The sequence below is a fragment of the Mobula birostris genome, chromosome 3 (genome assembly GCF_030028105.1).
Source record: "Mobula birostris isolate sMobBir1 chromosome 3, sMobBir1.hap1, whole genome shotgun sequence".
In the NCBI taxonomy this organism is placed as follows: Eukaryota; Metazoa; Chordata; class Chondrichthyes; order Myliobatiformes; family Myliobatidae; genus Mobula; species Mobula birostris.
In genome coordinates this window covers 57,675,794-57,695,876 of record NC_092372.1, presented here as the reverse complement: position 1 = coordinate 57,695,876, position 20,083 = coordinate 57,675,794, and the positions used below count along the sequence as shown (strand labels likewise).

The 20,083-nt window shown below is 39.0% G+C and overlaps 1 protein-coding gene across 7 annotated transcripts in view; it reads right to left on the bottom strand.

Moving 5' to 3' along the window:
* Nucleotides 1–20,083, bottom strand: part of dlc1 (DLC1 Rho GTPase activating protein) — a 515,219-nt gene that overhangs the window by 476,671 nt on the left and 18,465 nt on the right. For 5 of the 7 annotated variants that reach the window (XM_072252658.1, XM_072252661.1, XM_072252657.1 and 2 more), the window contains one exon: nt 13,296–14,441. In XM_072252658.1, the coding sequence (XP_072108759.1) occupies nt 13,296–14,312 (1,017 nt within the window). In that variant the 5' untranslated portion in view covers nt 14,313–14,441. Of the gene's footprint in view, nt 1–13,295; nt 14,442–20,083 lie in introns of those variants that run through there. The other 2 variants (XM_072252663.1, XM_072252662.1) reach the window with 2 other exon arrangements.

The following is a 20,083-nucleotide window of genomic DNA, read 5'->3' as shown; positions in this document are numbered from 1 at the left end:
AACCAGGGCCGTCAGGAGTCGGCTGTTGGGGAGGGGGTCCTGTTATGATATTCACCTAACTGGGCCAGCTTCTGGGGTTTAGATGCTCTAACTCTTCGGAATCTGGGTAGTTGGCATGGCCCCTTTAAGTATTCAGGACTGTGCTGCTAATTGGCAGTCATGTTTTGGTGCCAGGATTTCAATATTTAAGGAGCACCTGAATGGGTTTCAGTGCTCAATTATCGTCGAGCATCTAGTTTAGTATTCTGTTCTCATTTCAGTCACGCATTGTGTCTCAATTTCAGCCTCGGATATGCCAGCACTTGGGTCCAACCATCCTTGCCTAGAACTCTCATCAGAGTGTCTAAATACTACTTAAACGTTTGCTATTTTCTGTCTGCTTTTATCACTTCCCCTTGCAACAGATTTCAGGTATCTACTCAGCTCTGTGTAAAAGCAAACTTGCCTTGTAAATCTTCTTTAAATTTTCCCCTTTTACCTTAAACTTGTATCTTCTAGTATTTCACATTTCCATCCTGAGGAAAAGACCTTGACCATTCATTTCTCCTAATTTTATATTATTCTATTAGATTGCCCACAAGCGCATCCCATTTCAGACTGCTCTCAACTCTACTTAGTAGGCATCCTGCCATTGCCGATAAGTCCTTGTTCTTTCAACAAGCTGAACTTGGGTGACCTAAAACCCATTTACACTAGTCATTTCAATGTCTTCACTGCAATAGTCCATCAGCATTACGCTGTTAAAAGAATCCTGCTTGATTTTTTAAACAGATTCTTGAATTTCTGCACTTGTAAATCAAAACATAGCTACATGAAGAACCTTTGTAATTCATTGTTAACACTGAATTTTTAAGAAATAATTCACTAAAATGCAGCGAGGACAATTAACAGCGACCCCTCTGTTATTCACTGGGTAATAACTATTAAAACAATTTACTTACAAAAATCCAAAACTGATTACCAGTAATGATGCACCAAAATGTTAAACTTGAGATAATGACTATTGTAATTATTCAGTGGATAAAAATCTGAATACGGACAGGCACTTCAAATATTCTTCATAAAATCCATGTATTAAGATGTCAAATATGTTAATATCACATTTAATTTTAGCTGGCCAGAAGCAATGACACTGTTAGAAAAGAATAGATCACAGGTACTCTACCTTTATAAAGTTTGGTTTACTGTCTGGACAGTGCTGGCAACTTCACAACAGTAGTTCCTAATTTAACACAAAAATGTGGAGTGGACTCGCTTAAGAATTGGCTAGCAATTGGCTGGGAAATTCTTTTATTTCAGGCATTGTTTTCAATAGTTGTTTCACCCTTCATTTTGACAGCTGGCTGTGGAAACTTCTTTTTCTGAGTTGAAATAGCTATTTTAGCTTATTGGCAAAAAAAACACCAACAGAAATGTGATTCCAACCATGTTATCCATATATTCAACCTGAGCACTTATTGATCTCTAACCAGTTAAGGACCAGGGTCAAGTGATTCTGCTTTGGGTACCTATTCCACTAAAAGTTGTACTAGATCTAAGAGGTTTGGCTTTTCTTTCACTGTTCCTTTTCCGTTTCATCGGTGTTTACTGAATGTAAAGTATGTAGGATTTCAAGATCATATTTAGGGAGTTAATTCCATCGAGATTATAAATAACCAAAAATGATTTACAGGAACTATGCAGAACCATTTGCTCATAACGTTTGTATATGAGTTCCATTGTAAGTGAGTAAAGAACAGGAAACTAAAAAAGTTTTAAAAACGGCTATTAGAGACCCTCCCTGAAGGCCCACTAACCTGCCTGCACAAGAGAAGCTCACCATAGTGATGAACTGATATTGTGAGTCAGGCTGGCTTTCAGCTCAAAGATTTTTAACTACTTCCAAAAGATTATGGAAAATCAATATTTCCCAAATGCAGTTTATGCTTCAAATTTCTTAATGACTTGCAGTAATTCGTCAAAGGACTGAAATGGAGAAAACTCATCGGTCTGGTCTTTGCATGTATTTGTTTTGTATATTAACAATGAGCTGGACACATTTTTGAAATCACTTTGTGAATAAGAACAACAAAACTTAATTTATGATTTTTGGAGTTATTTGAGGGGCAGGCTGAAGAAAGGAACTTTAAATTAACCTATTGATCACGGAGGAAGGATAAGGATTTCTCATAGAGGCTGGTGATACAGTCATTTATGTGCAACTAGAACTTCAAGAGGATCACCACCATTCAGGTTAAGTGAGTTGAGTTCACAGGGATCTCAATGTTTTAGTGCATGAATCACAAGCTGTTAGAAGGCAGCTCCAACAATTTGATAACAAGCCAAATGGCATTTTGGTCTTCATTGCAAAGAGATTTGTGTTTAAAATCTCTTTTTTCAAAAAAAAAAGTTTTGATGCAGTTGTACAATGTGTTGTTGAGACCTTGCTTGGAATTACCGTCAGTGGTTTTGGTCCCTTTATCTAAAAATGAATGTAGTGCCATTGGATACAGAAAAAAGAAGGTTCACCAGGCTAATTCCTGGGATGAGAAGACCAAGAGAGAGTCCTACCAAGAGAGACTTGTCACTTTCGAGTTATATTCCTTGAAGATTAGAGGATTGAGGGGTGGCTTTATTTAAACATATTAGACCCTAAGGAGGCTTGATAGAATGGATGTTGAGATGTTTTCATGAATATGAATTTTATGAAAGGGAGGATATATCTACAAAGTAAGAGGATGGTCATTTAAAACTACTAATTCTTCTCTGATGGCAGTGAAACTGTGGAATTCTCTGCCCCAAAAGGTGGTGGAGATTAGATAATTAGATAGTTTTAAAGGGGAGATAGATTAAATAGTTAAAAGATGAAGAAATTGAGGGTTATCAGGAACTAGCACAGAAGAGGAGTTGAGGCCAACCAAGGTCAGTCATGATCATATTGAATGACAGAGCAGAGGCCGAGTGGTTTATCTCTCTTCTTGTAAGTTTCCTAGGCATAATAATTATTAATTAGGAATGTGGTTTAATCTCAGAATTTAGACAAAAAGTTACTCGAGTAGGATAGCCAAAGACCCCAAATGTCTTGCAATCAACCCGAGACCCATTGAATTATGCTAGAGCTTTCATACTTGACTATGCACAATTGTCAAAACCATAATATGACAGATGTACCCTGAAAAATGAAAAGCCCTTAGTTTTTACCCCAGAAAATTATGAGACACTAGAGAAATAGATGAATGCAGTTCAGCAAGCAATAGACTTGCAGACGAGAAACCTAATAAAATCTCTTGCTATACAATTTTGTGTTCCTCCAAAAACCACTGTAGAGATCTGCTATAATGAGGGAGAAGAAACACATCCCCCATGCACGATGCCTCATATAATTTCATCCCAATGTACTGCTTTAGAACAATGTCTTGTTATGGTATTGCACACACTTGTAAGATCACTGCAAGGGGACAAACCGATTATTATACAAACAGGGTTTGCAGCTTTGAAAAATGATGGAAAATTACCAACAAATGAATGGAGAGCTACCATAACTGGATATGGGAAATGGCAAGCACTTTCACGAGACAATATCTCAAAATGGGAATACGTTCCTGAGAGCTATGACTTGCAATCCTTACCTGTCATGGAAGTTGCAGAACCATCTCCACAACCCAATATAGAACAACATCCATTCGAGCACTATTCTAAAATATGGTATTGTTAAGGATCAGTAATGGAAATCCAGAAAGATGGATCTACTCATTTATAATCCCTGCTCCTGATTATAAAAGTAGAATTTTTGTCGGAAACTGAATTTGAATCACGTGAATTGCAAGTGCAACCTTCAGAGAATCATGCAGCTCAACTTGCAGAGACTAAAGTCTTAGGATTATATCTAAAACAAATAAATACAACAGAACCTGTCTTGATATATACTGGCTCTAATTATGTTAGGAATGTGGTAGAAACAAATTGATTGACTGGCTAGAGAACTCACAGAGGTAAATTACTTCCACATTTGTCCATATGGAAAAATATTTATGGATTACTATTGACTGGGCCATTAGTACAGGTATTACACATCCCAGGATATACTGCAAGCCACCTATACAGCTTTGGCAATAAACTGTTGGACTGGACCTTCCTATGGTAAGAGAGGCCAGGGTTTTTGGTAGTAACTAAGTAACAAATAAAAATGACCAGGTTGATGTTCTAAGAATTCTCTTAGATACAACTAAACCCAATTCCAAAGGATTTCCAACACAGTACAAATATAGTGAAGGTAAGGCTTGGGTATGCAGCCTTAAAAAAGACAAGAAGCAAATACTTCCTGTCCACAAGCAGGAAGCACTGATTCAAGAAACCCACCAAAGATTTAAATGCAATCATGGTGGTGGATAAGCCATCCATGCAAAATTAGCCATGTTATACTGGTGGCCTTACATGTTGAGTACTTGTAAGCAATTTGTTGTAAATAGTAAAGAACATCTGGCCTATAATAAAGGAACAGTTACAGGATAACCTGCCATACACAAGCAAAACCAACTGCACCAATGCAGATGTGACAAATTGATCATATAGGCCCATTTCTGGCATTCCCAAGGCAACCCACCTTATCGGAAACCTAACAAGTATATCCTTGTGATAATTGATCTTCATAAGGGAAAAATGTGGTGGTAAGTTGCAACGACTTCTCATAGTAAGGCCACAACTGTCTCAGCACTCCAAAACTCCAAATTCCCATATGCTGGCTCCCTCACCTGCATTCATACTAACTGAAGGTTTTTCTTCATAGGTAAAGGCTTTCAAGCCATATCTGAAGAAACAGGCATAGATGTGGAGTCCATCTCTCTATTCTGCCTACAATCCAGCGGCAGGGTGGAGCAAAGGAATTGAGAGATTAAAGAGCTTGGCAAAACAAAGTGTTAATTGTGAAATTAGGAGTACACCTTATTTCTTAATGCCAGTGTCCACCTAAATACACCCCTTATCGCTAACTCAGGCCAACAATCGTCTACACCTGATACAACTCTCCTCAAGAAATTGAAAGAGTTTATGGGACTTCAAGAGAAAGCAAAAGAGCCTGATAAGAAAGTTTGAATACCACATAAAAGAGACAGGGTCCAAGAAAAGAGTTTCCATAAAACTAATTGTAACCCTAGTTTCCATCCTAGATGGATCCTTCTTGTCTCGTTACCAATGTTATCAGCGATAAGACTGTTGTAGTCAAGACTGGGCAGGGAAACAAAACTTTAAGTAAGACAATCTCCATAGATAACATCAGATCTAACCCAACAGGATTTATACTCCCAGAATTAGTGGAACCCTTATGTAAGACCAGTGTATAGATCTACCTCAGAACCCCTACACCCTGACTGGAAGAGGTTGGGAGGGTTATGAGATGTACTGAATAGATAGACCACATGTTAATATCTAAAATATGTAAAATTTCCAGTTCACTTGAAGAAGAACTCATAGATATATTGCTGAGGGATAATACACCCAAAATATGTTGTTGAAAAAGTAAGAAAAACTCAAACTCCATGAAGAAATGATGCTCAGGAGAACAAACCTGTGACAGATTTCACTGTTGGAGACCAATTGATAATGCTAAATTTTAGGGTTACACTGATAACATTTACTCCCCAAAAAAACAATGTTACATACACAAACAAGCCTTCAATTATTGCTGTGTATTTAGTTGCACGGTTTTATTATCAAAAGGTGAAAAAAAATTTGGCCCTGAACAATTTTTATGGTGTTTAAAAAAAATAAAGTAAAACTGCCGGTTGACTCATACCTTGACAGTGCTCACTCTCATAATAACACTGATGTGATTGATCCTTTGGTTTACTCGGAAGGTAGAAATTTCTGATGACATATTAGTATTAGAGGATCACCCACTTTTAAATGTTTTATAAAAGAAATGACTCTTGGAGTTATCTTGGATCTTATTAGCTCTGGGGATCTCCCATCCACCACCACCAAGTTCATAGTTTCCGTGTCCTGCACCTAGCATTTCTACCTCCTACCCTAGATCCACAAACCTGGTAGGCCCATTCAGGTAGTTCCTGCCCCATTCAACTCATATCTGCATACCTCGAGTCTGTTTTATCTCCCCTAGTTCAGTCTCTTTCTACCTACATCTGTGACACTTCACACACTCTGGATCTTTCAATGATTTCAAGCTCTCTGGCCCCTATCATCTTACTTTCAGTATGCATGTCCAGTCCCTATACACCTCCACCCCCCACCAGGAAGGCTTCAAAGCTCTCCATCTTTCCAGTTCCCCTCCACCACCACTCTCCTCTGTCTAACAGAACTTGTCCTCACTCTTAATAATTTCTCCTTTGTCTCCTCCCACTTCCAGTGCAGCAATGGGCACTCGCATGAGCCCCAGCTATGACTGCCTTTTTATCAGCTACATGGAACAGTCTATGTTCCAAGCCTACACTGGTAGCATTCCCCAACGTTTCCTATGCTACATCGATGACTGTATTAGTGCTGTTTCCTGCACCCACGCCGATCTGGTCGACTTCATCAACTTTGCCTCAAACTTCCACCCTGCCCTCAAATTTACCTGGTCTATTTCCGACACCTCTCTCCTTTTTCTCTATCTCTGGAGACATCTTAACTACCATGTCTATTTTAAACCCACTGACTCTCACAGATAAATGGACTGTACCTCTTCCCACCCTGTTACTTGTAAAAACACCATTCCCTTTTCTCAATTCCTCCGTCTCTGCCACATCTGCTCTCTGGATGAGGCTTTTCATTTCAGAATAAAGGAAGGGGCGTCTTTTCCTCCACCATCAATGCGGCCCTGAACTGCATCTCTTTCATTCCACCCGCGTCTGCCCTCACCCCGTCCCCCCACCACCCTACCAGGGATAGGGTTCCTCTTGTCCTCAACTACCACCCCACCAGCCTCTGTGTCCAGCACATAGTTCTTCAGAACTTCCGCCATTTCCAACAGGATCCCGCCACCAAGCACCTCTTTTCCTCTACCACCCACCCTCCCACTTACTGCTTTCCACAAGAATCGCTTCCTACCCAACTCCCTTGTCCACTTGTCCCTCCCCCTGATCTCCCTCTTAGCACTTACCCTTGCAAGCAGAGCAAGTGCTACATGTGCCCCTACACCTCCTCCCTCACTACCATTCAGGGGTTCAAACTGTCCTTCCAGTTCCCTGTGCATCTGTTGGGATCATATATTGTGTCCGGTGCTCCTGGTGTGGTTTCTTGTATATCGGTGAGACTCAATGCAGATTGGGAGACCGCTTCACCAAGCACCTACACTCCATCTGCCAGAAAAAGCGGGATCTCCCACTGACCACGCTTTCTAGTTCTACTTACCATTCCCATTCCGATTTGTCTATCCATGGCCTTCTCTGCTGTCGCAATGAAGCCACACTCAGGTTGGAGGAACAACACTTTATACTCCGTTTAGGTATCCTCCAACCTGATGGCACGAACATCAATTTCTTGAACTTCTGATAATGTCCCCCCCCCCCCACTTCACCTATACCCATCCCCTTCTCCCTCTCTCACCTTATCTCTTTACCTGCCCATTACCTCTCTCTGGTGCTCTTCCCCCTTTTTTCTTCTTCCATGGCCTTCTGTCCTCTCCTATTAGATTCCACCCCCCCCGCCCTGTATTTCTCTCACCAATCAACTTCTCAGCTCTTTACATCACCACTCCCCCTCTAGGTTTCACCTATCACCTTGTGCTTCTCCCTCCCCTCCCCCCATCTTTTAAATCTACTTCTCATCTTTTTTTCTGCACTCCTGCTGAAGGCTTTCAGCCTGAAACGTATTTTTTAAAGATGCTGCCTGGCCTGCTGAGTTCCTCCAGCATTTTGTGCGTATTGTTTGGAGTTATCTGATTAGTTAATTTATATTGTGTATCTCAAGACAGAAACACAAGACCAGTTTTAAGGGATAATTTAAGATTCATGCAACAAAGAATGTTCCAGAAGGACTTGATATTCGTCAAGAATGGCTAGAAGAAACTCCACCAAATCAAAAGAATATTTGTCAATACGTTGTGACAATAACCGAACTGACACAGTTAGATGTGCAAGGCGCCTCCTTTCACAAGTTTCCTTTGCAGACCCATACTAAGGCTCTGACTGGCTTAAAGTTCTAGCTGAAACAATAGCCAAGACCTTTCTAGCTGTTACAAATTTAGTTTCCGCAGTAGCGAATACAGTTTCCAGGTGGATTGGCGTTACTTTAAATTGGATTAAAGATTTTTTTCCCCTAGTTTACCAATGGAAAATTTCCCTAGCCACTGGAATTTTTGCTTTCATAGTACTCTTCCTGTTGAGACCTTGAAGCCTGCAAGGATGGAAGTTTGGTGGCTTCTCCCTTATTTACGTGGTTCCACTCCTAAGATTCCGCTAACTCCAATACCTGACCTGCATCACCATGGATTATCTCTCTTCTGTCTGCTTTGTTATACCCTGTCCTGAACTCATCTTTTACCTATTCCTCTGTTTCATCCTTAACCCTGGAAGAATGAAAAGCAGGGACCACACTAATCATGTTGTCCTTACTCCTCTCCTTTTCCTAGTCCTGATCACCAACATTGATGCAGGCAAGAATGTTTGTCTCCTCATCTTGATGGGGGCTGGGATGTGTCTGTCATTATTAATTGTCTAATAACACAATCCCATGGAAAGATGAATCAATGAACATTATTTTTCACTTGCAGTATCTATTTGGAAATTACATATTTACTTTTGAACACATGGGTAACGTATAAAATCTATAAATCTATTTAGTACTTAAGACTTTATATATAATGTACTTTGTAAATATGTTATTCACTGCTAATGATGGCATTATACTAACATGGTTTACACCTTTAATTTTTATGTTCGAATCAATCTCTCTCACTATATCTTGCGGATTATGTTAAAGGTTTTACCAGGTGGAGGAAGACAGCTGCTCTTGGCAAATGCTATAATCCTGATAATATTTTACCTTTTCTTTTGCGATTTCTTTGGAAACAGTGATATAATCCTAGGCCCTCCAAGGTCTATAAAGTTATTTTGGTGCAAGGTAAAACTATTTGAATATGGTTTGCTTACTGTTTGGGTAAAGACATATATTGCATATGTGGTACTCTTACAATGCTACAAGTAGAACCACTAAGCCTACCAGTACTGCTATTTGTCTTATAATTGTAACACCCTGGTTAAGATTTTTACTACTATGTTGTGGGTATTTCATTTTAGCAGGTCTATAGGTGCAGGCTGTTCTGCTTTCAGCTTGTTTGGGTTTGAGCTGAGATAACAGGCTTTGTTGTTCAATTTATGAATATGGTGTCAGCTAATCAGGATGATAGAATTGGGAGAAAGTTCTTGAGAATGGTAGGCCGAGAGGTCTTTGTTAGCAGGAGCTGGGAGAAGACAGGAGGGAAGAGGATGGAGGATGCTATCTCTTTTGCACAAGGTGCTTTGTGCAGATGGGTAGCTTCAAGGAGGAAGAAGCAATACTGCCGTGTATTTGTTCAAGATGGATTTTGAGTGACCTTCAGAAGGTGATGTGTGCTTTCCTGCAGACTGACGGTCCAGCGTGAGTTACAGACAAGTTCAAGATTTGAGCTCCACCATGCACATGTGAGTTCAAGTATAAAGGGCCCTTTTTGTTTTTGTCTTCCTGTTCGTTTAATAACTGTTCGCTTAAGTTAACATTCTTCAATATACTTCTGACTAATTGTATGCAGTGTATGATCTGTTATTTCTTGCCAAAGTGCAATTGTCGGGGCCAGTAAATCACACAACATTCACACAAACCAGGGTGTGGAAGGGCGAGACATCCCAACCTCACGGATTTGACAGGACCGAAGTTATATACACCCCAGACGTATGAAGCCTGAGAAAGGTGGGTTTCTCACCGTGGAATCTAGTGGCTGTGAGCAAGGGGCTAATGAGCCATATTTCCAGAGATGTCCAGTAAAAGGGGCTTCATACTTAATGCTACAAAAACAATTTGTATATTTGTTTGATAAATCCCATGGTCTGACAGAACAGATTGGTAGCCCTTGATCAGTTAAAGTTTTCTGGGAAAACAAAAAAAAAGTTGGGTATATGTGTCAACTTTTCCCTGTCAATTCCAATCTGCAACAAAGGGGGAAGGTCAGAAGAATTACACCCAGAGTCTAGAATCATGAAAATGAGAAGAAACTTATGAAGACAGTATGGATGGAGTCAGATGTTAAACTAAACCATACCAATGGGTGTGCACTCCCATGGGAGGGACCTAACCAGCCTCTATGTTCTGACATTTTCTGGGCATTCAGGATGAAAAATACAGACAGAATCCTTAACAGGAGAACTGTACCTTTCCTTACCTCACTACACATATAGAGACATGTTATCTTTTGAAATGTTTCACTTTCTATGTATATTATATTGTGAAATCAAGTAAATGAATATATTTTTCTATAACTATAATGTGAGATTACTAATCCTTAGGCAAAAAAGACAGCAATATACAATCAGTAATTTGATTACAAGAACTGCTTCCAGAAAACCTGAATAAAATCATGCACCGCATTGAAAGCAATGCTAACAGTCCTGTAAAGGAAATTAATTATCTTGAGCTTTGTGAAAGACGTTACCAGCTGACCTGATGAATTAATGGTGACAAAGATAATTATCCAAATTTGCATCAAAAAATGGCAAAAAATATATGGGACGAAGAAAATCCTAAAGATGGACTAACATGCACTTACAATACAGATATTGATGTGTCATCACATGTTTATGGAAAATTGTAATGAAACATAGAAACATAGAAAACCTACAGCACAATACAGGCCTTTCTGCCCACAAAGCTGTGCCGAACATGTACTTACTTTAGAAATTACCTAGAGTTACCCATAGCCCTCTGTTTTTTTAAGCTTCATGTACCTGTCCAGCAGTCTCTTAAAAGACCTTATTGTATCCACCTCCACCACCGTCGCCGGCAGCCCATTCCACGCACTCACCACTCTCTGGGTAAAAGACTTACCCTTGACATCTCCTCTGTACCTACTTCCAAGCACCTTAAAACTGTGCACTCTCATGTTAGCTATTTCAAACAAAAGGTGTTGACCTTGTATGTAACAATGAAACCAACAGCAACGATAGGGCCCTTCACACCCCCACTCCAGCTCTGCAGAACTGCCACCACCCCAGTGGCTTGTGATCCCTTCTCCTTCATGGGAACTAGCCTTCCCACCATCAAGGACAAATTCAAAAGTTGATGACAGGAAAAAGGTGGCATCCATCAATAAGGACACCAACACCTAGGACAGGCCCTCTTCTCATCACTATAATCAAGGAGGTGAAGCAGGAGCCCAAAGGCACACACTCAACATGTTAGGCTAGGCTTCTTCGCCTCCGACATCAGATTTCTGAACGGACAATGAACTCATGAACACTACCTACTTTGTTTTTGCTCTCTGTTTGCACTACTTCCTTATATTTCTAATTAAAATTCATGGTATTTTAATTAGAGTGGTCATCTATGTGTGGAGCCTCACGAGATGGGGGAGATCTTAAACAGTTTTTTTGCATCAGTATTTACTCAGGAAACTGGCATAGCGTATATGGAAGGAAGGGAAACAAGCAGTAGTGTCATGGAACATATAGGGATTAAAGAGGAGGCGGTGCTTGCTGCCTTGCAGCAAATAAAGGTAGATAAATCCCCCGGGCCTGACATGATATTTCCTCAGACCTTGAGAGAGACTAGTGTAGAAATTGCAGGGGCCCTGGCAGAAATATTTAAAATGCCCTTAGCCACGGGAGCAGTACCAGAGGATTGGAGGGTAGCTCTTTTTTTCCCATTGTTTAAAAAAGGCTCCAAAAGTAAACCAGGTAATTACAGGCCGGTGAGCCTGACATCAGTAGTAGGTAAATTATTGGAAGGTGTTCTGAGAGATCGGATATACAAGTATTTGGACAGCCAAGGGCTGATTAAGGATAGTCAGCATGGCTTTGTGCATGGTAGATCATGTTTATCAAATCTTGTAGAATTTTTTGAGGAGGTTACCAAGAAAGTAGATGAGGGAAAGGCTGTGGATGCTGTCTACATGGACTTTAGTAAGGCCTTTGACAAGGTCCCACATGGGAGGTTAGTTCAGAAGGTTCAGACACTAGGTATCCATGGAGAGGTTGTAAATTGGATTCAAAATTGGCTGTGTGGGAGAAGACAGAGAGTGGTAGTGGATGATTGCTTCTCAGACTGGAGGCCTGTGACTAGTGGTGTGCCTCAGGGATCTGTGCTGGGACCATTGTTGTCTGTTGTCTATATCAATGATCTAGATGATAATGTGGTAAATTGGATCAGCAAGTTAGCTGATGACACTAAGATTGGAGGTGTTGTGGACAGCGAGGGATCTAAATTCACCATAGAGAATTAACAAGGAAATGAACTGGTCTTGAAGATTGTGTCGTTACAGTATAACCTCCCTTTAGTGAAGGTACTCATTGTTATTGATATCTGATAGGGCTTAAGGTCTTCACTGAGTTCAGAACTTCATGAACAGCAACCCTAGTACCATCACAAAGGCACATACTGACCTAGGTATTTAGGTTGTAAGTTCTCAAAAAGGGGTAAAGTTCTTAATTACATGCTTTAAAAAAAACTGCAAATGCAGGATGTCTGAATGAAAAAATGCTGTTAAAGCGCAGCAGCTCATTAATAGTTAGGTGATTACTTTATCTTTGGTAATGATCTTTGCTGCTTCCTCTCCTTGTGATGCAGTGTTATTCTTTTTGTTGACTAATACTCTAAGTGACAGAATCATGACTGCATCAAAGTCTGACACAGGGCAAATGAATTAAAGTACCAAACAGGGTTCTTAAATTTGACTTCCTTAGCTAGTTCACTTTTCATATATTGCATGTGATATAATTAGAGTCCCAGTTTTATCACAGATGGGACAAGACTGGTGCAGAGACTGATTCCAGTCTCATTTTCACAATAAGGGTAACTTTAACTTTAGCATAAAATGCCATTCAATAGGCCAAAGATTAACTTTCCTTACCATAGCAATTGATCCTATAGAAAATGGATTGTAGCAACTAATGGAATACTGCAGTGTTTCCCAAACACCCAAACTTTAAATTAGTACCAATGTGTTTAAATACATTGCTGTCTTTAATCTTGAACAGACAGTTACATTGTTCACATTAACTCAAATCTTATTTTACTTTATCTGATGCAACCATTCTACAAACAAGGCAACAAAGATAGTTGAAGATCTAAATACAAAAAATATTTTAAATAATAGTCAATGAACCAAAATAAATTAGAAGTTAATTTCTTACCTTTCTCTTTCGAAGTTTTATGGGGTAATCCACAGAATTATAATTATTTGTATTTTCCTGTGAATTTAATATTTGAGGAATTTGCTTTGAAATATTTGTGCTAATATTCCCAATATCGGAACCATTCTGAGCTTGTCCAGCATTTAGACTAATTTGCTCCAGAAAGGATTGATCCAAAATTTCCCTCGAGCCTGACTGTGATTCAACAATACAATTCACAGGGATATCCTCTGTTGCTTGGTTGTCATCATCAGTGACATGGCATGAATGAACCGATATTTCATCTGTAGTTTTAGATTCCTCCCCATCATATTCGTCTTTCAACACTTCATGTTTCCTTCGCTGCTGTGCAATCACTGCAGTGTGGACAAGCTCTTCTCCTGGAATAATTGCATCAAAATCCTTACCCAGATCTCTTTTTGGTAAATTCCCCTGATCTAATAGTTCTAAAGGTTCCAGGTGTTCAGACTCGTTTGCTTTCGCATCACACTTTGTGTCTTCCTCAGGAACTGAATCATAATTGGGATCAATATCTATTCCAAAATTCTCAGATGTATTCTTGGTCACTTGGTTGATCTCTTCAAATGGGGAAATCTCATCTGGAATTTGTTCGGACCCTAGGGTCTTTCCTTCTCCTGCACCATTATCATCCTCACAACTGAGGTCTGCACTTTCATCAGATACGTGAACTAGAGTCTCTGTGCTTGCTTCTAATGAGAGGATGTATTCCTCACTCTCATGATTATCATTTTCATCCACTTCTTCTCTATGGCCACACAGTTGCTTTGATTTAAGTCCAAACAGATCGGAATTATGATAACATTCTGGTAAAGATATACTGGAAAATCCTTCCTCATCTGGTTTTGAGATTTCATTGCTTTCCATACTTGGTTTTAGATTATCAGCCACAAGTCCATGACAACAGTCTGCACAAGAATCAACAGAATCAATTGTAAAGCCTGGCCAATTGGTCACATGATCTTCCCAGCTTCTTTTCTTATTAGCTAAAGACGTCATTACAATCCAGTTACAGATTTTTCTTGACGTACTTCAGTCTGTGGAAAAAAAATCAGGGAGATTCTTCGACTCCCTCCATGATAAAGGGCATTCGATGGTTTCTGTTCTTCAGAGCCATGTTAATATAATCTGTATTGCAAAGAAAAGAATGGACTTAGATGTTTGACAAAAATGCATCTCACTGATAAAGTTCCATGCTGCTTGCCAAGATCCTTTTCATCATGGCAACATGATAAACATTGCCTCTTTTAAAATTTGTGTATGAAAATCAAGACATGCAACTCAGAAGAAAAAAATGCTGATGTTTAAGTATTAAAAGTATGAAACAAAGGTTATTTTGAAAGCATTTATGGATAGTCTTGATGACAAAAGATTCTGTCTTGATGTTTGTTTAAAAAATTATGTGTCTGTTGACCTTTAATTGGAGAGGATGACATCTATCGATTGTATGTGAAATTTTATTGCTATGGACTTTTCATTAAGAAATACATATGTGTAGAAATCATGAAGGACATAGAGCACATATTAATGTGGGAGAAGTAAGATTTAAAAGGAACCCAGGGCAACTTTTTCAGTGTAGTGGACACGAGCTGCAGAGGAAATTGTAGAGACAGGTATAAGTATAATGTTTAAAAGACATTTAGATAGGTACATGGACTGGAGCCATTCAGAGGGCTATGGGACAAATACAGATAATTGACACTAGTGCAGGTAGACAACTTGACCAGCATGGATGATTTGGGCTGAAGGACCTGTTTCCACCCTGTCAAACTTTATGACTCTGTGACAAAATGTGTAGTTATTCTAATCTACAGTTTATTAGTTGGCATTAGGAGAGATATTGTTTCCAACATTAACTGTTCATGGTAAATTTCCTCCACATTGCAGTAATTATTTTAAAGGTAAACAAATGATTGTAATATGCATATTCTATATCTTGTCATTTCTCTTACAAGGTAACACAATTTTAATAAATTATTCAAATTCGTTGACAATTTAAAACATTTTAAAAAGACAAAAATATCTATATACGTAAGCTTTAGTTAGCATCTGGTAGACCAGTAGATAGAGAAGTAAATTTTTAAAGTTGTTGCAAGACCTCATTTAATTGCAAATCCCATTTCTGGGATGATTATAGCTATTGAGGAGTTTACTGTGTTTAATTTTAGAATGTGGCATCAACCATAATGGCCTGAAGCTATTAGTATTCAAGTAACATTCAAACAACATTGAGATTCAAATGACTGAAAAACTGTGTTATTAATATTTGTGCATAAGTTTCATACAAGTGTAGCACAGTTTGTTTCTATCCTTCAAAATTGCAATTGGAACATTTCAAGAGATGTTTTTCATAACAATCATGATGTAAAGATCAGCCAAATCTTGGAGATAAATCATCATGCAGACAAGTCCTTGGACAGTTTCTGCAAACAGCAGAAATCCATTCTTTCTCACCAAAAAGATGGAAACACCATGCCAGAAAACGGGATTGTTCATTATGATTATGGTGTTTTAATTACAAGGTAAGATGGATGTTCTGGATATTTACATGTGGGTTCTTATGACAAAGCAATATCTTGTGTTTTGTGATTAGTAATGTATTTGTCCACTTCAGAATATTTGCTTCAAACTTGAAGTTCTTGTTCTTAAATTTTCTTCATTTAAGCTAGCCTTTCTTTGAAAGTGCTGAATTACTAATACTCCATTTCTCAATCCTAGGATGTTCCTCTCCTCTCTCTCTTTAGCTATTTGAGAGACTATGAACTTTAACTAACCTAATGTCTAGCAGTTCAGCTTTGGAGGTGAATGGAGACCAGAACAGGATATGCTCTGTTACACGTCACTACTGAGTCACTTTAACTTCCAGCTTCCATCATTTCTTGGTGCTGTGCCTGTACTCACTGGAGTATAGAAGAATGAGGGAGGGATCTTACTGAAACCTAAAAAGCCTAGATAGAGTGGATATGGAGAGAATGTTTCTTACGTTGGTGAGTCTAGGACCAGGTGGCACGGTCTCAGAATACAAAGGCATCCCTTTAGAAAAGAGATGAAGAGGAATTTGTTCAGCCATTTTCACAGATGGTTGTGGGGGCCAAGTCATTGAGTATATTTACAGTGGAGGTTGATTAGTCAGGGCATCAGATGTTAAGGAGGAAGGCTAGAGAACTGGGCTGAGAGGGTTAATAAATCAACAATGATGGAATGGCAGAGCAGACCCAATGCGCTGAATGACAACTCTCCTGCAGATTACCTTTGAATGTTTTACAGTATTAAAGACTCCATATGATTAAATTGTTGTTATTATATCTTAATGTGGAGAAGGGGAAGACCTAAACTGACTAAATTCTTCAAGGTGTGTGGAGAGCCCTGTGATGTGAGGTGATGTACTTTTCCTTCCAAAATATATTTGATGGAATTTCACTTGCAATTCAAATTTGAAATTTAGAAATACGGAGACTTCACTGAAATAAATTTAAAAAATCTCAGCGTTCAAGAAAATTGAACATCTTCATGTAATTGTGTGAAGATGAGTGAAGTACTGCATCCTATTACCTGAGACCCTGGATGTTCCCAGTTTTCTCTTTTATCTAATATTTATAGTACCTGCTGTATTCTGAAGTCATAGTTTCAGTATTGCATTTTTCTTTGCTCTTATTCAACTTCTTATTTTTAAATCTCCTCTAACCAAAGCAGCTATAATTAGCAAGCCTTTACCACTCTATCAACTGGATTGGTTGAGTTTATCTTCACTGGAGGGGAGGAGGCTGAGAAGTAACCTGATAGAAGCGTATACTTAGGGTAGATTGTAAGAGTCTCTTTCTGAAATGACAGGGCTTCGATGTAAGCTCAGACACAGAAGGCTTAGAGGAAATGTGAGAGAGATTTTTTTCACACTGGGACTGGTTGGAACCATAAGCAATGTGTAAGTAAATGGGAACAGTATAGATAAGTATAATGGTCAGTATGGATATGCTTGATTGAAGGCTCAGTTTTTGTGCTGTTCAACTTCATGCCCACATTAACTGGCATCACCACCATTTGCAACATTTATCCCTCTTGCTCTCCATTCTATCGCAGCATTCCTTTCCAATAACATTCAAAAAAACTGGGTGTCAAATATTGTTTCCTGTGCTGGCTATTGCTCACAGGTGGAGCCTGAAAAGCCAGGTAGAGTGTCACTGATGTTTCTGACCTTCCCCTTTTGTTGTAACATAAGATATCTTTGATTCTGTAAAGGAGTGCTGTAAGACTGCAGGAGTTTCAGGCTGCAGGAGTATGTGCTAAGGCTTGGTGCAGTCAACACAAAGCTTCTGTGGGGAGGGACCCTTAATGTCCAGTGGAGGACATTAAGGGTGAGAAAGCCTCTCAAACAAAGGAACGGTATATCACCACAGAAAACCACATGGTTGGCAATGACGCTAAGTTTTTAAAAAAATTGTTAACAGTACCGAATTAATTGACCAAATGACATGAAGGAGGTTCTACTTTTACTGCATGGGAAGGCTCTGGGTTAAGCTTGCAGGAACACCAGCATTTCTAGTTTATATTTGCTCTTATCGAGGATAAATTTTTATCAGTAGTCATTGACTGCTTCTGGCTTTATTGAATTTTGATAAAGCTGGGCCATTGTCAACTGTCAAGCCTGACTTCTCCATTTCTTCCTCTGGATCTGAGTATCAAGGCTCTGAGCTGTTCTAAGTCCTTAAGTTACATAATCAGAACCAGCCCTACCCAAGAAGGTCCTCAGGCAACTTTTGAGAGATGACAAAGTCCCATGAAGGACTTGGAAGGCTAAACAGGGAAAGTCATGTTCAGACTGCAAGTGACCACAAAGAGGTACATGGTCAAGGGAGGAACTGAGGAGAAATGCTGTGAAGGTGCCGCCTTGTGCCTCTGTCTAAAATATGAGAAGCTGGAGTGTATTGGGCCTTTCAGCAAGGAAACGGGGCCTCTGAGTGCTGAATTCTCTTTAACAAAGTAAAATAATGATGATAATTAAAAGGTTAACCAAAAATATTATTTTAAAATAGCAGTGAAGAAGTAGAAATGCAGATATAGATTTGATGACATAGTGGTTTGAAGGGTAGCTGAAGAACTCATATGAGCAAATTCTTCACCAGGTTTCTGAAAAAAATAATGATTGTGAGATATTGCTACCTGCCCTTTCCTTCATCATTTCTTTCTGATTAATTCCTATGTTGTGCTCACTTGTGCCAACTTGAGAGAGCTGATCTGCAGTGTAAACATGTCATTAGGAACTTGGAGAAAATAATCGTTTGAATAGCTCTCTTACAAAGAGCAAGCTGCTGATACCCCAGCGTGGAAGCTTAAGTTAAAGTCAAATATTAGAAATGAAGATAGTACAGTGATTTGCTGTACAAAGTACTTTCTCAACACATTATTATTGTTATTATTTACTCTTGGTGTGCCAGTGATATAGACAAATCTTCATTTGGTGTCCTACTTTGGCAAAGTGACGGTGGTCTATTTTTGAACTGTTGCATTTCTTGTGTGGGGGATATACAGTACAATGAGCTGATATAAATCTTCAGTTGATTGGTTGATATCTTGGTCCCTTGGAGGTTCACTTTCAAGGTTTATAAGAGTAAACCACTTTGGGTAAGGGTGACAGGTGTCATTCCCTGAAGGATGTAGGTCACTCACTTGGATTTCCACAAAATTGCTTTTTAGGTACCAACACAAATGATCAGATTAATTGAATTTAAGTTAGTGATTACTTCTGATTGGAATGAATGCATGGTGTCTGGGGTGTTATTTCAGTCCCATAACCAATACATGTTGTTAACAGTACAAGAAATCACTGGTCACTTAAACTGGAAATGGATTTAATTACGGAATAACCATCTTATGGGCATTGGATTTGATGCAGACAAACATAGAAGTCCTTAATATTTGGATTCATGGAGTCAGTGATTAGAATACAAAGTAGATTTAAGTGTGTGAGACAATCCAAGAACATCTGAGAGACTGGCTATTCAGTGCAGGGATAAGTTTATGTAGGAACATAGCTAATATAAGCAGTGATATTTAAAATGAATAAACATTCCTTTGAGAATTCAGTGCATGCCAACCCTTCCAAACAAGCCAGTTCTCTGGCTGGTGCACATGGCTAAATACCAGAAAGCTACTAAAAGTTTATTGTCTGAAGAGAGAATGGAAAAAAATATAAAAGATAAATCCAAATAGACATTCTTAATGGTAGAGTGCTCAGCCCAACGTAACTGGTGTTAGATTGACTCTTGTTCCGTTTCCTGCTTCCTGTTCACATGGCTGATATTTCAAAATGATGGGATGCACAAGAAATTCAACCAATCCTGTGGGACTTGAATCACTGCTGGTGGAGAGGGGGTGGGTGGGAAATGCCAGAACCATACAACTCACAGATCACGCATGTATGAATTCCATAAGGATTATGCAGCCTTTTGTTTGCCCAGCCAAGACAATTTGCATTGACCTTTTTCACAAAAAGGATTGCCATGTTGAGTGGTGTGATTTATGAAGGCTTTTATTAATTTGGCATTCTGCTTTGCTAAAGTATTGATTACACTTGGTCCACTGTTTTTTTCCAGAATTTCTGCCTCAATTCTTTTTGGAAAATTGTGTTTCTACATTCACATTATACGATTTCTTTTTGCCAAAACAATTTTCTAGCACACAACTTTTCAGAACTTACTTTGTAGAAGTAATATTTTTCTTGCTTCAAATCCCTAAACTCCCTAAACACAAAATATGCATTACATAGGGATGTG